Consider the following 14686-nt stretch of genomic DNA (forward strand, 5'->3'; position numbering starts at 1 on the left):
AGCTTTAGTACACACACACACACACACACACACACACACACACACACATATATCACAGTTTTATAGATCTAATTTTAACTTCAGAATTTTGAAATATTTTAGTATTTTTTCAGTTATAGTTCCCAAAGGTTTCCTTTATTCTGAACAATCTGCATGCCATTTAAATGAGAAATCTTTATTACCATTAAAACAGACATTTCTCTTCTTGTAAGTTTAACTACTATTTCATTCTGCCAGAATACAGACATCTCTGATCATAACTTCTAACATTATTGAGATATACTGTAAGCCAGATAATGCTCTGGATGCTAGAATAATCTCTAGGTCTCCTCAAATTCCTGTGTGCTCTGAGATCTGCACACATCTGTTTCTCATAGGAGGAACTGGAAATGTGGAGGGTAAGAGAGGTGTTAGCTGTGATACGGGCAGTCGGGGAGGGAGGGCAGGGAGTATGCACAAACCCCCTGGCTCTTAACTTCATGTAATACTATCTGGCAAACAGCTTGCATTCCTCATAGTAGAGCTAGTTTCTGGTTGTTTTTTTTTTTTTTATCACTTGTTTTTACAAAGTTTAAAATATTTTGAATTACCAAGACATGGCACAGTTTCAAAGATGTACCTAGTTATTCTGAGAATGATGAATAATGTAATTTTCTAGCCCAATAAGCAATCACAAAAACTAGATCCATTTTTATTCTAATATTACTTTTATTTTTTAACAACTTTCTAAACTTTCCCTCCACTATTTCAAAGTATGAACATGGCCATAGCAACATTGTCGTGTAGGTCCTCTGCTTATTTTAAATCACATTCAGCAGCTTTGCCATTTTATCTTAGACATAACTTGGCCTTTCACATGTCAACACACATCATATTCTGTTGCTTTATTTCTTGAAAGTGGTTAAGCAACCATATAAAACTCATAGGAAACAAATGACTCACCTAACGGAAAGTCCTTACTAATGTCACTTTTGTCTGGGTTGCCAAGTAATCTGCATGTATTTCCATGGTAACCCATCACTATAACAAACTGTCACAGACTAACTTTGTCACTTTTTGAGTTTGTTTGGTTTGGCCAGCTGTCTGTACATTTGTGTGTATGCGTGTGTGCATAGCAGTGTGTATATACTCAAGACTCTAAAAAAGTATGAATAACGGCCTTAGACATGCCAATAAAACCTTTTTTAGAGAGTGTTTAATAATCTAGGGCTATTGTTTTGATACTACAAAACTTACAAAGCATATTTTAACACATGTTTCTACTTGAGTTCCTACCAAGAAAGGACATCACGTGGTAGGGATGTAGCTGAGTGCTCTCATGGTTGTGTAGCATGCACAAGGTCCTGGGGTTCAGTGTTCACTCAGTACTAAAGAGGGTGGGGCAGAGGAGTGATTTATTTAACCTTACATAGTTTTAAAATTGATTTGCAATGTTTGTTTGAAATAGATGTAATATAGAAGAATCTATCAGAAACAAGGCAAGGAAAAGAAAATCAGAGACTTTATCCTGTGGTTTGAAGGCTGAGTGGAATGTTGGAGGAAGCCAAGTCACAGCGTTTCCCAGCCCTACCCCCGTGATCCTGCTCTAGGATAAGGAAGGGAGGATACTAAGGTTGTCAAGCGAGCCAAGACAGACCAGGTAATAGGGAACACCAGGCTTCCATGAGAAGGTTGAGTTGGGGAAAGATTTCTAAAGGGGCTAATAACTAAATGAAATGAGTTCAAATTAAAACCGGTGAGTGCAGAAAGTTGAAAGCAGACCTGGTGAACACAGCCTACACATGAGAACCAGGATGGAGTGAATAGAATGAATGAGGATAGACGAGATCAAGAAGTAAGACTAATACCGGGCACCTGTGGCTCACGCCTGTAATCCTAACTACTCAGGAGACTGAGATCTGAGGATCGCAGTTCAAAGCTAGCCAGGGCAGGAAAGTCTGTGAGACTCTTATCTCCAATAAAAACCACTAGAAAACCAGAAGTAGTGCTGTGGCTCAAGCAGTAGAGCGCTTGCCCTGAGCCGAAGAGCTGAGGGACAGCGCCCAAGCCCAGAGTTAAAGCCCCACAACCAACCAAAAAAAAAAGACTAAAAGATTGCTGGGGGCTTAATCATGGAGATGCCATGGTAAGAAAGTTGGACTTAATTCTATAAAATATGGGGCATTAGTGAGGAATGTCATTAACACAGTTGTGTTTTGAAAGAAGCTCTGTGGTAGGGTTGAGGAAGGTAGATGTGAGCTGGTACCAGTAAGGAAGCTCCTTAGTTGACAGAAGAAATATAAGAGGTTAAATGAGGGTAATGATGCTGGATACAGGCAAGGTCACATCTTCTGAAGAGTTAGGCAGTAACATTACCAGGCATTTAGACTCACAAATGACTTCAGTTATTCATTTGATCAAACAATATTTATTAAATCTTTACTGTGGATTACAGATTATGTCCACAGTATTTTATGTGTCCACAATAATATTATGCTGGGCTCTGTTTTCTGCCTTTATTTTTTTTTTATTTTTTTGGGGGGTCCGGTCATGGGGCCTGAACTCTGGGCCTGGGTGCTGTCCCTCAGCTCTTCAGCACAAGGCTAGCATTCTATCACTTGAGCCACAGTGCAACTTCCGGCTTTTTTCTTTTTGCTTATGTGGTGCTGAGGAATCGAACCCAGGACCTCAGGCATGCAAGGCAAGCGCTCTACCACTGAGCCACCTTCTCAGCCCCTGCCTTTATTATTTCTGTATTTCTTCTTCAATAAAGTTTCTTTGTGGACTAAAGGCATGGCTCAAGTAGTAGAGTGCCTCCTTAGAAAGCACAAAGCCCTGAATTCAAACTCATGAAGTAACTAATAGTCAAACAGTTATTTGAAGGTAGCCTAATGGTTCAAGATGGCTTGTTATATTCCTTTGTTTTTGGCAGAACTGGCATTTGAACTCAGAGCCATATCTCCAGCCCAAGTTTTTGCTTCATTCTCATGGATTTTTCTGTCTGATCTGGCATGGATCCTCTGGATCTCAGCCTTTGATAATAGGTGTGATCCACTGGCACTTATCTACTTGATAGATCCTTAACTGTTGTCATTTAGAGTTTTCCAGTCAGGGGAAGAAAGAGTAAATACATCTCCATCACCCTCTTTTACTGTGTCTTTCCAGAGTCAGACCCAGCAACCTCCATTTACACCTCATTAGCTTATACTTCATCTGTACTTCTCCCTAGCTATCAGGGAGGCTTGTAAAATATGCTCTTAAATAGCCAGTCAGAATAGAATCAGTCTGTTAAAGAGAAAGAGAAGCTGAACATTGATTGGCAAGCAGCTGGGGGTCTCTGCCACATATGCTCCTGGGCAAACCATGTGATTGGTTTAACTTAGCATGGCAAGTAACTAGCCTGCTAGTGAGAACCGTGGTAGACAGAAGATCTCAGAGGCTTAAAGCATTAACTAGAGGCCAAGAGTACCAAGTATCACTGCCAAAGATTAAAGAAAAAAAACTTAGATTTATAAATTCTCAATATATGCATAATAGTTAAAACTTCTGATGTAAATTATAATCCAAGAACAGAAGCTTGGTCAGAATTTTAAGGAGACAGAAATTAAACTGAAGCCGGGCGCTGGTGGCTCACACCTGTAATCCTAGCTACTCAGGAGGCTGAGATCTGAGGATCCCAGTTCAAAGCCAGCCCTGGCAGGAGAGACCGTGAGACTCCTATCTCCAATAAACCACCAGAAAACTGGAAGTGGCGCTGTAGCTCAAGTGGTAGAGCGCTCACCTTGAGCTGAAGAGCTGAGGGACAGCGCCCAGGCCCAGAGTTCAAGCTCCACGACCGACCAAAAAAAAAAAAGAAATTAAACTGAGAAGAAATAATCACAAATAGAAAGAGGTGGGACTGCAGTTAAAATGTGTAGAAAGTCCTGGGCTCCAGTAGCTCACACCTGTAATCCTAGATACTTATGAGGCTGAGATCTGAGGATCAAGGTTCAAAGCCAGCCCAAGCATGAACGCCATTGAGACAATTATCTCCAATTAACTGCCAAAACTCCAGAAAAGGGGTGCTGTGGCTCAAGTGGTAGACCACTAGCCTTGAGGAAAAGAGCTCAGGGACAGCACCCAGTCCCTGAGTGTAAGTCCTAGTACCAGCACACACACACACACACACACTGTGTAAAAAGGGTCAAGTATTCTTTAAAAGGAGTCCATCAGATTTTGCACTTGGCTGCTCATAGGTGGCAATTTTCAGTGGAGGAGACTGGGTAGAAGCCTGACCCTGGGGTATTGAAAAAGTAACTGTGTAAGGAAATGAGAATTCTACCTCTAACCCTTTTTAGCTAAGTGACCTCAACCAAGTCACTTGTTTTCTCTGTATCTTAGTTCCTTTATAAAATCTGTAATTCCCCCAGAGTTGCTTGGGGGATTAAGTCTTTTAACACATAAAACATATTTAAGCCGTGTTTAGTGTATATAATAAGCACCCAGTGAAGATTGTCATCATTGTCCTTTATGTCACCATCAGCTTGGACCTGAAGACCAGAGTAGTAGCAAACAGTGTGATTTTCCCTTAAGAATATTTCAGGTCATGTTCCATATTAAAATTCCTTCTTTATCCTGTTACCCTGTATTTTCAGTTATTTGCCCATATTTGTAATGTTGCTGAAGTTTATCTCTTATTCTTTCCCAGACTTAAATAGTGGCTTCTTCCACTCTCTACCTAAGTTAGATACTTCTGCAAATACTTCTTTCCTGCTTATTTGCTTTTAAAGAGATATACCCACATATAGAGGTCACTTGCTGTCATTGATTTTTATTACTCAGTCAAAAGCCACCTTCTATTTGAATAAATAGTAGCACATACTATTAACATATAACAACTGCTACATTTAAAACTAGATAAAAACATGATGTATGTCTGCAGTTACTAATATTTCACAAACAAATGAAAAGTGACAAAGCATAAAACAAGTCATGTGCCCACTTATAATCCTAGATACTTAAGAGGCTGTGCTCTAGAGGGTCTCAAAGTCAGCTTGGGAAGAAGAGAAACTCCATCTCCAGTTAACCATTGGAAAGCTGGGCTGAAGACATGGCTCAAGTGGTAGAGTGCCAGGCAGTAGCAGGCAAACCAAGTGAGTGTAAGGACCTAGTATCAGCCAAAGAATACATTTTAAAAACAAATAATAAAGGGGCTGGGAAGGTGGCTCAGTGGTAGAGTACTTGCCTTGCATGCATGAGGCCCTGGGTTCAATTCCTCAGCATCACATAAGCAGAAAAAGCTGGAAGTGGCACTGTGGCCCAAGTGGTAGAATGCTAGCCTTGAGCTGAAGAGCTGAGGGACAGCGCTCAGGCCCAGAGTTCAGGCCCCATGACCAACAAAATATTATTATTAATAATAATAATAATATAAGGTTTTAGGGTTTGGGATATTAATGGATATTTTGTATTTATTACATAATTCCTAGACAACTTTTTAAGATAACATTAAGGTAATATTTTAAGACACTGATAAGTTTGGCTCTTAAATTTGGATCCAAAGGTCCATGTGTTATAGGCACGGTCCCTGGCATGGTACTATTGAAGGTACTATTGAGGTCATTGGGGCATTGTCCTCAAATGTACAGTGTGAGCCTAGCCTTTTCCTCTTCTCTGGCTCCCTGACCATGAACTAAACAGTTTGCTCTGCTATATACATCTGCCATGATGTGCTGCCCCCCACAGGCCCAAACCAACAGGCTAGTCAGTCATAGACTGAAACCTCTAAAACCGTGAGCTAAAATAAACCTTTTTCCTTGATAAATTGATTTATCTGAGATATTTGTTGTAATGACAGATTATTTACCAATGCACGTATTATCTATATCATACGCTAGATAACGAAGAAGGTTCTCAGTGGGTTTTTATGCAATTAGAAAAGATACCTTGCAGTATTACATACCTCTTTTTAATGTTTTAAAAATTTTGTTGTCAAGGTGATGTACAGAGGGGTTACAATTACATAAGGAAGGTAGTAAGGTAAGTTTTTTTGAGGCAGGGTGTCATTATATAGCCCATATTGGCCTTAAGACTGTCATCCTTCTACTTCATCTTCTCAGGTGCTAGAATTACAGGTGTGTGCAGCTTTTTCTATGTACTTTTGTTCCCTTTTTCAGAATATTCAGTGTGTGACAATTTTTAATTAGTGTAATTTTTATTTTAGCGAAGTCATAAAGGCACATCATTTACAGTGTGTCAAACTGAAGTCCCCAACACTTCTTCATTTCCCACATGCTCAAAAAGGAAAGGAGCCAGGAGAGCAAGTGTGCTTTCCTCTTTGCGCCTGCCCTCCATCCTTCTGCTGGGGTTCCTTTACCCACTCAGAGGTGGAGACCGGGAAATCTGGCTGCTGCTGCCCTTTAGACCAGCCTCATGGGCTACAAAGAAGGGTGCATGGGTCAGAAAAGCAAATAGAATACCAAGCCAGTAGTTTTGATTTCTGTGAGCACTGCGTAGTCCCCTATCTGTTCTTTTTATATAACATCCTATTCTTGTATGGCAGGTGCAACTTCTTTTTTTATCTCTGAAAATTTGTCTTGAACGTTGTTCAATTTGCTTTTTTCCTATTCATTTTGCTCTCTGCCTTCTCTAAGACAAGACTTTCCTGTGTGCTTGCTCCTCCTTCACTGAGGCATGTGGAGAACGTTTGTCAGCACAGGTATTTATTGTAGCAGGAGTGGGCTGAGTTGTAACCCTTCAATGTCTTATCTCATTAAAGCTCTTTTTTTGTTTTTAAGGTGGTTGGATTGCCCAGAATATATTCCTCCCACGTCTCCCTATATCTAGTTCTAGCATTACGGAAGCCAGAGAAGAGGAGGAGGCTCAGCATCATCTCTCATTTCTCATTGTTCCCACCAACATGTCATTCTGATACCTGCCAGGCTGAGGCAGGCCAGGTGTTTGCCTGGTTTACCATCAGTGGAATATGTCAGCTCTCTGCAGAAGTCAGGGTGTGACTTTTTCCACAACAGTTTTCAATCAATCCTTCTACTTTTCTTCCTCCTCCTTTCTATTTCAGGACCAATTTAAGTTGCCACTCTTGACTTTGAACATTAAGAACAAAAGGTTCAGATTTCTTCAGTATGCTAAATTAGATATCACCTGTCTGCCTCTGACTACTTATTTTTGTCTTTTCTCTAGACGTCTCTGACTTTGTGAGATAATGCCGTCCCTTTTTTGTTTTTTAACTTAGTGGGTTTAAGGAAGTAAATAGAGGCCAATATATGTCAACCTGTCTATCATTAGCTAGAACTTTGATCTAATTATATTTTATTATATTTTTTTCTTGGTGCCAGTTCTGGTGCTCTTGATCAACACTCTTAAGCCACAGCTCCACTTCTGGTTTTTTGCTAGTTAATTGGAGATTAGATTATCACAGATTTGTCTGCCTGGGCTGGCTTTGAACTTCTGTTCTCAGACCTCAGCCTTTTGAGTAGCTAATTACAAACATGAGCCACTGTCATCTGACTTGATTTTATTTTCCAAAGACTTAAAATAATCAGAGTTTTAATTTTTCTTGATACCCAGTCATATACCAGTGGTTCCAATGACAGGAACAATCATGTGCCTTGAAGTTGAATATATTCCTGAGGGATTTTAATGTGCGTGTGTGTGTGTGTGTGTGTGTGTGTGTGTGTGTGTGTGTGTGTGTGTGTGTGTGTGTGTGTCACTGTTTCAACTCAGAGCCTTGCACGTGCCACATGGATATTGCACCACTTGAATCACAACTCAGTCCCTTTTACTTATTTTTCCAATAGGTCTTGGACTTTTGCCAGGGCAAGCCTGGACTGGACTATGATCCTCCTGTTTATGCTTCCTACATAGCTGAGATGAAAAATATTCACCACTATTCCCAGCTATTGATTGAGATAGGGTCTCACTAACATTTGCCTAGGCTGACACTCTACCACTTTAGCCATACCTCCACTTCTGGCTTTTGGCTTTTGGCTGGTTAATTGGAGATAAAAATAGCACAGAATTTTCTGCCTGAACTAGCTTCAAATGATGATCCTCAGATCTCAGCCTCCTGAGTAGTTAGGATGACAGTTATGAGCCATAGGCACCCAGCTTATGCTTCCTGTCTTTGTTTTAAACACCTAGCACATACCTATCCATGTATGCATTGCATATCAAATAAATGAACAGCAAAGTCTCCACTTATACTGACCAAACTGATAAGTAAATTTTCCCTTTTTTAGCTTCAGAGATGTACAGATCATTGTTAGGAAATAATTTTTTTCCTGTTCTACTATTTACAAATGCTTTAGTATATCATTTTTGCATATAGCCTTGAGGGAAAAGGTGAGTGTATGCTGCAAACATGTCATTGATAATAAGTAATTGATCTTTTTTTCTCTCATTCAGGGAGGTAGTGCAAGCCAACTGTGTCCACTGGAGAAAGAAGTTCTCATTTATGTGCAAAATGAGTGCAAGTGCTGCCACAGGCATCCTGGATCCCTGTATCTACAGAGTATCTGTAAGGAAGGTATAAAAATAGCCTATTATTTCTCCTCTTCCTCTAAACCAGAATTAGCTCCACAGTCACTGCCTCACTTTATTTAACTCTGCTCTATCGTTAGAACTGTTACATGTAATTTCAGTTCATATATAGAGCAATCATTTTAATTCCTGTGACAAATATGCTGAAGAACCTGAAAATATAATTTAAAATGTTCAAGGAGCTTCATCTCCCTCTTGCTGTGCATATGTGTATTAATCTGTATCGATTTTGGAACTGTTTTTATGTATTTTCTGCCATTTATTAAATTCATGTCCTTTGGTAGGCATAGTTTGGCAACCTTTGTTTATATTATGTCTAATAACAATCCTGAAATCAGACTTATTTTCACTACTTTCAAGAATACTCTGGCTCAGAGAAGTGGAGTTACTTCCCCAAATTTACATTACTACAGAAAATAATAAAGAAAAAAGACTTCAGCACACTTCTGATTACAGGTTCCATTTTTTAAAAATATATTTCCTTTTTCACATTAGGTTGAGGTATATTCCCACTAATCTAGCAAAAAAATAAATGGTAAAAACAAATCTCTGTAAAGTGCAAGCTTTGGAAAGATCAAAGACCTACTTGTATAATAAATTGTGAGCAAACTAGGAAATTTCATCAGAGGACTAAAAACTGTAGGGGAGAAAGAAAATTAGAGGTGAAAACTATATAAACTACTAATACACTTTTAAAAAAAACTCAACAGTTGGACTTAATAGTAGGTTTACCACAACTAAAGAGAACACTAATTTTGGAAACTAAGAAAATACACACAATCACAGAGATAAAAAGGATAGATTTTTCCATAAAATAGTCTAAGACACCTGGAAAACAGTGTTCGGATCCACCATCTATGTCCTTGGAACCCTTGAAGAAGAGAACAGAGATTGTGGCCAGATATCTTCCAAAACTGATCAAAGATGAACCACAAGTTCAAGAAGTGCCATGAAGCCTGTCTGGTGCAAACAACAAATGTCTCATGTCTAAATGACAAGTCTAGTCTGGCTGGAGTTTGAGAGTTTTTGATAATGAGGTTGGTCACTCCAGATTAGGCAAGACTTACAAGCCATGCTAAAGAGTTTAGATTTGAATCTGGGCATGGTGGTATATACCTGTAATCTCTGCTACTGAGGTAAAAGAATCACAATCAAGATAAGCCTGGGATATATAGTTTTAAGATTAATAAATAAGGGAGAGATAGAGTAGAAGAAAGGATGATGTAGATCAAGATGCATTGTACTGGAACTGACATGTTGAATTGAAATCCTTTGTACAACTACGTAAATATAATAAATAAAAATAAAGATAAATAAATAGAAAGTAGTTAGAATTTTACTATGGGGTTGGGGAGATGGGGGGGAGGGCAGGGAGTTGGATATGAGGCTTGAACTCAGGGCCCAGGCACTGTTCCTGAGCTCTCTTTGTTCAATGCTAGCACTGTACTACTGTAAGCCACAGTACCACTTCTGGTTTTCTGGTGGTTAATTGGAGCTTAAAGTCTCATAGACTTCTACTTCAAACCATGATCCTCAAATCTCAGCCTTCTGAGTAGCTAGGAGTACAGGCATGAGCCACCAGCATCCAGCCTCTTTATGATATTTGCAAGCATAAATAGCTACTTCAGAATTATTTAACAGATATTTAATTTTAAATCCTTGCTCACACGATATCCTTAAAGTGTGTTCTATCTTTGGCAGGAATTAAAAGGTGGAAAAGCTTATGCAAAGGTAAGTAAATCTTCAACTCCATGGATTTTGTGATATCATTCATTGGTTTATTTGTACAATTATTATTCAAGCTTGACCTTCAAAAAGCAATTTAGAGATTTAATAGTTAGATCCAGCAATAATTTATAAGCATATTTTCTCTCCCCCTTCTCTCTTTTTCTCTCCCTCCCTTTCTTTTTTTCTTCCTTTCCTTTTTCTCTGTGTCTCTCTGTGTGTCTCTCTTTCTGTCTGTCTGTCTCTGTCTCTCTGTCTCTCTGTCTGTCTCTCTCTCTATCTCTCTCTCTTGTGCCAGTAGTGGAACTTGAACTAATATCCTTTTCTTATCTTTTTCTACTCAAGGCTGGCACTCTACCACTTGACCCACACTACCACTTGAGCCACACCTCCACTTCTGCCTTTTTTTGCTAGTTACTTGGAGAAAAGAATCTCTCAATTTGTCTGACCAGGTTGGCTTTGAACTAGGATTCTCAGATCTCAGTCCCTTGAATAGCTAGGGTTATAGATATGAACCACCAGAGCCTGGCAAACATATTCTTTCTAAATCCTTATTATGGGATGCTATCCTTATTTTTTAGCTTGCCTACTAGAAAAAAATCTGGTTTTTCTCCTTCCTTGCTTTTTCCTTCCTTCCTTCCTTCCTTCCTTCCTTCCTTCCTTCCTTCCTTCCTTCCTTCCTTCCTTCCTTCCTTCCTTCCTCCTTCCCTTCTTTCTTTCTTTCCTTCTTTCTTTCTTTCTTGCTTATTTTCTTTTGAACTCAGGGATTGGGCACTGTCACTGAGCTTTTGTGCTTAAGGCTAGTCTCTACTACTTGAACTACAGCTCCATTTCTAGATTTGGGGTGGTTAAATAGAGATGAGTCTTAAGGACTTTACTGCCTCGTCTGGCTTTGAACTGCAGTCCTCAGATCTCAGTGTCCTAAGTAGCTAGGATTATAAACATAAGCAACCAGCTCTCAGTTATCCGGTTTTCTTGATGCTATTGCTGCCTAATATTCAGACAGCCTCACTTGGGAAGTATTGCCAGTACTATCTCTCCTCATTGGGCCTCTGTGCTGTCCTCACAGTCAATACATCTGTCCTGTGCTGTCTGCAAAGGATTGCTTCCATGGCTCTCCCTTCCCCATGATGCTCTAGTCCCTTGTATAAAATGGCATAGTATTTGTATATAACCTACACATATCCTCCCATATATTTTAAATTGTCTCTGAATTACTTCAATGCAAAATAAATATTATAGAGAATAATTACAAGAAGAAAAGTTTGCACATGTTTAGTACAAGCCCAATTTGTGTGTGTGTGGTTCTGGGGTTCAAACTGAGATCCTTGCACATGCTAGCTAGGTAAGCAGTCTATCATCAAACTGTACCCCCAAACCCTTGATGACTTTTTTTATATATGATTGGTTGAATCCATGAATATGTAGCCCACAGAGAAAGTGGTGATATATCACTGTATATCACCACTGCTCTTGTTGCTAGCTGTATGGAATTAAGCAGGATAGAATGAATGAATGAGTAATACTACGAGAAACCCACACACTCATCTTTTATTTCTAATCGCTGTGAATATCTCTAGCCAGCCAGCCATCTGAGCCAAAGACATAGAAACTACATTTAACCAGTAAACCTACCTAATTGCCTAAATCTAGTGGTTTGCATTGTCAGCCAGGATGTTCTTTGCTCGACGTAACAGAAAACATTTCTCAACTAGAGATACTTCTTAACCTCACAAAAGAACTAGGAAATTGAGCTGCTCCAAGATTGGTTTCATTTATCTTATATTCTGTATTTGATAACTTGGTTCTTTTATGTGCTTGTGTGCTATACTGGGGCTTAACTCAGGGCTTTGCACTCTTGCTTAGCTTTTCTGCCCATGGCTGGTGCTCCTGGAGGTCTGGTACTTGAACCACACTTCCATTTCCTGGCATCTAAACTTTTAGCACATTTGCATGTGATAAAGTCCATCTGCCTCTCTTTGTATTATACTTTGCTGAATAAGAAAGCTTTTCCTAGATGGTTTCTCAAAGGACTCCCATATCCTTAATTGGCCAGGACTGGAGCATATGCTCACTTAAGCCATTTGTGGACAAAGGAATGGGTGGGTTGCTCTGGTTATTTTAGACTTACCATAATTTAACAGTGAGCTAGGATGCACATGGATGGTGTGCATGGATGAATAAGGAGACTAAATAACTCAATAAAAACAGATTCTGCTAGCAAAACATAGCAGATCACTGGGTGCTGGACAGAGAGGTGACATGCATGGTCTGCTACAACCAATGAATGCTCTTGATTTTTTTTTCTCTTTGTAAAGCTCTTGAAAACCATACCTTCTCTCTATTCCCAAGGCTGATACCTTAGATTATGGCTTCTTTCTTTCTTTCTTTCTTTCTTTCTTTCTTTCTTTCTTTCTTTCTTTCTTTCTTTCTTTCTTTTCAGTTGTGGGGCTTGAACTCTGTGCCTGGGCACTGGCCCTGAGCTCTTCAGCTCAAGGTAAGCGCTCTACCACTTGAGCCACAGCGCCACTTCCAGTTTTCTGAGTGGTTTATTGGAGATAAGAATCTCATGGACTTTCATGCCAGGGCTAGCTTTGAACCATGATCCTCAAATCTCAGCCTTCTGAGTAGCTAGGATTACAGGCATGAGCCACCAGCACCCAGCTTTCATTATTTCTTACTAACAGCCCATATTGGCCTCCTCTTATCCATCTCTGTTGTTGCCTTCCTCCATAGCATTGCCAGAGCAATCTTTGTAAACTTGATCATACTCTTCTTCCAGTCCCTCCACAATAGTTATTGCTTATAAAGGCATTTAAAAACTTTATAAACTAATCAATAGAACCCCTTTTTTATTTCAAATTATTTCTGCTCCTTCATGTCTTCTGCTCGACACGTAGGGTCTGTCTGCCTCGCTTCCTCCTCTCATTCTTTTGCAGCATTCTGCCATTGTTGGCTTCCTGGAGTAAGTAGCTCCTGCTATTTTTGCTGCTGTGCCTTGTGACTGGACATTTTCTCACCATGCCATGGGTATACTTCTCTCTCCTCTTATCTTGTCAACTCACAGCTCCTTAAAGATGAACTGAGTCATGCCTTGCCACTGTGAGCATATCTTTTCCTCTCTTGTGCTTGTATCTGCATCTATCATACACTTATCAGACTTTATCACATGAGTTTGTTTTCTGTTTTCCTGTATTAAACCATGACAGAATAACTCTATAGATGATCTGCTCTGCTCAAGGGCAGAGCACTTGCTTAGTATAATGTACGAGGCCATAGCTTCAATTCCTACAAGAAACAAAGAAACAAGAGAGCAGGAATAGGGAGGAAAGAAAGAAGGAAAAATATTAGTATGTTCCTAGTGCCAAATATCAGCGGGCAAAATAATACTATTTTACAATAATACTACATAATATAATATATTATAATATTTGCATATAATAATATTTTATATATAATATTTCCTGAGTTAATACCTTACTACAGATACAGTATATATGTGTGACATATATATCTTTTCATTAAACAGTTATCTTAGTAAAGCCAAAGAAAAAACCATAGGGAACAGACTCTCTTGTACCTTACCTTGAAAGAAGAGTGTTTGTCCTGGTTTTCATGTTTTCCTGTGTTTAGAACAAAGCCTTGCACATAAAAGATGCTCAGTAAAATTTAACCTCATTTGTTAGTAATTTCAGTGTAGACATCACATTGCAATTTACCTCCCTTTAATATGCTTTCCTAATGTAGACCAACTTGTTTGGATTTCTGCAACTGGATGGCATAAACAGCAGACACAAATGTCTATGTCTGGTGAGATTACTTCCCAGTTTGTGGATGACTAGCTTCTCGTTATATCTTCACATGGCAGAAAGCATTAATCAGTCTGAAGGCATGGCTCAAGGGGTAGAACACCTGACCACCAACCACAAAGGCCTGAGTTCAAACCCCAGTACCATAAAAAAAAAAAAAATCATTAGTCTAGGCTTGTGGATGTAGCGCAGTAGTAGCAGTGGTAGGAGCACATGCTTAACATGTATAAGGCCTTCAGATTGTACCCTAATACCAGGGATGTGGGCTATTAAATTATTTATCATCGTGTCCTAATTCCCTCCCAAAGGCCCGAGCACCAAATACCATCCTATTTGGCACTATTGTTTCAGTATATAACTTTTGGAAAAGCAAAGTATATGATTTATAACATAGATAAGATCTTTTTAACTTAGGGGCAAATGTAATGTTACTATGACAGCCATGTATAGTAAGTCAGTGATCTAAGTTTTGTTCAATGAAGGCTCCTTTAGAGAAGTAACATGTATGGAGTGAATAATAAACATACAGTACTGTCCAAGAGAATATTTCAGGCAGAGAACAAGAGTTTAAGGGCTTAAAGGTGATCTTGACATTTCCAAAGAACAGAGCTTTGAGTCTAGCAAGATAAATAAGGGGC

At 39.3% G+C, this 14686-nt stretch overlaps 1 protein-coding gene across 1 annotated transcript in view; it reads left to right on the top strand.

The window, feature by feature from the left end:
- Eeig2 (EEIG family member 2) overlaps positions 1–14686 on the top strand; it is a 58135-nt gene that overhangs the window by 14982 nt on the left and 28467 nt on the right. Inside the window, exons 2-3 of the mRNA XM_070006169.1 lie at positions 8380–8500; positions 10216–10245. Coding sequence (XP_069862270.1) covers positions 8380–8500; positions 10216–10245 — 151 coding nt within the window. The remainder of the gene's footprint in view (positions 1–8379; positions 8501–10215; positions 10246–14686) is intronic.

This window comes from Dipodomys merriami, unplaced genomic scaffold (assembly GCF_024711535.1).
Source record: "Dipodomys merriami isolate MVZ:Mamm:240054 unplaced genomic scaffold, mDipMer1.0.p SCAF_7, whole genome shotgun sequence".
NCBI classification, from domain to species: domain Eukaryota; kingdom Metazoa; phylum Chordata; class Mammalia; order Rodentia; family Heteromyidae; genus Dipodomys; species Dipodomys merriami.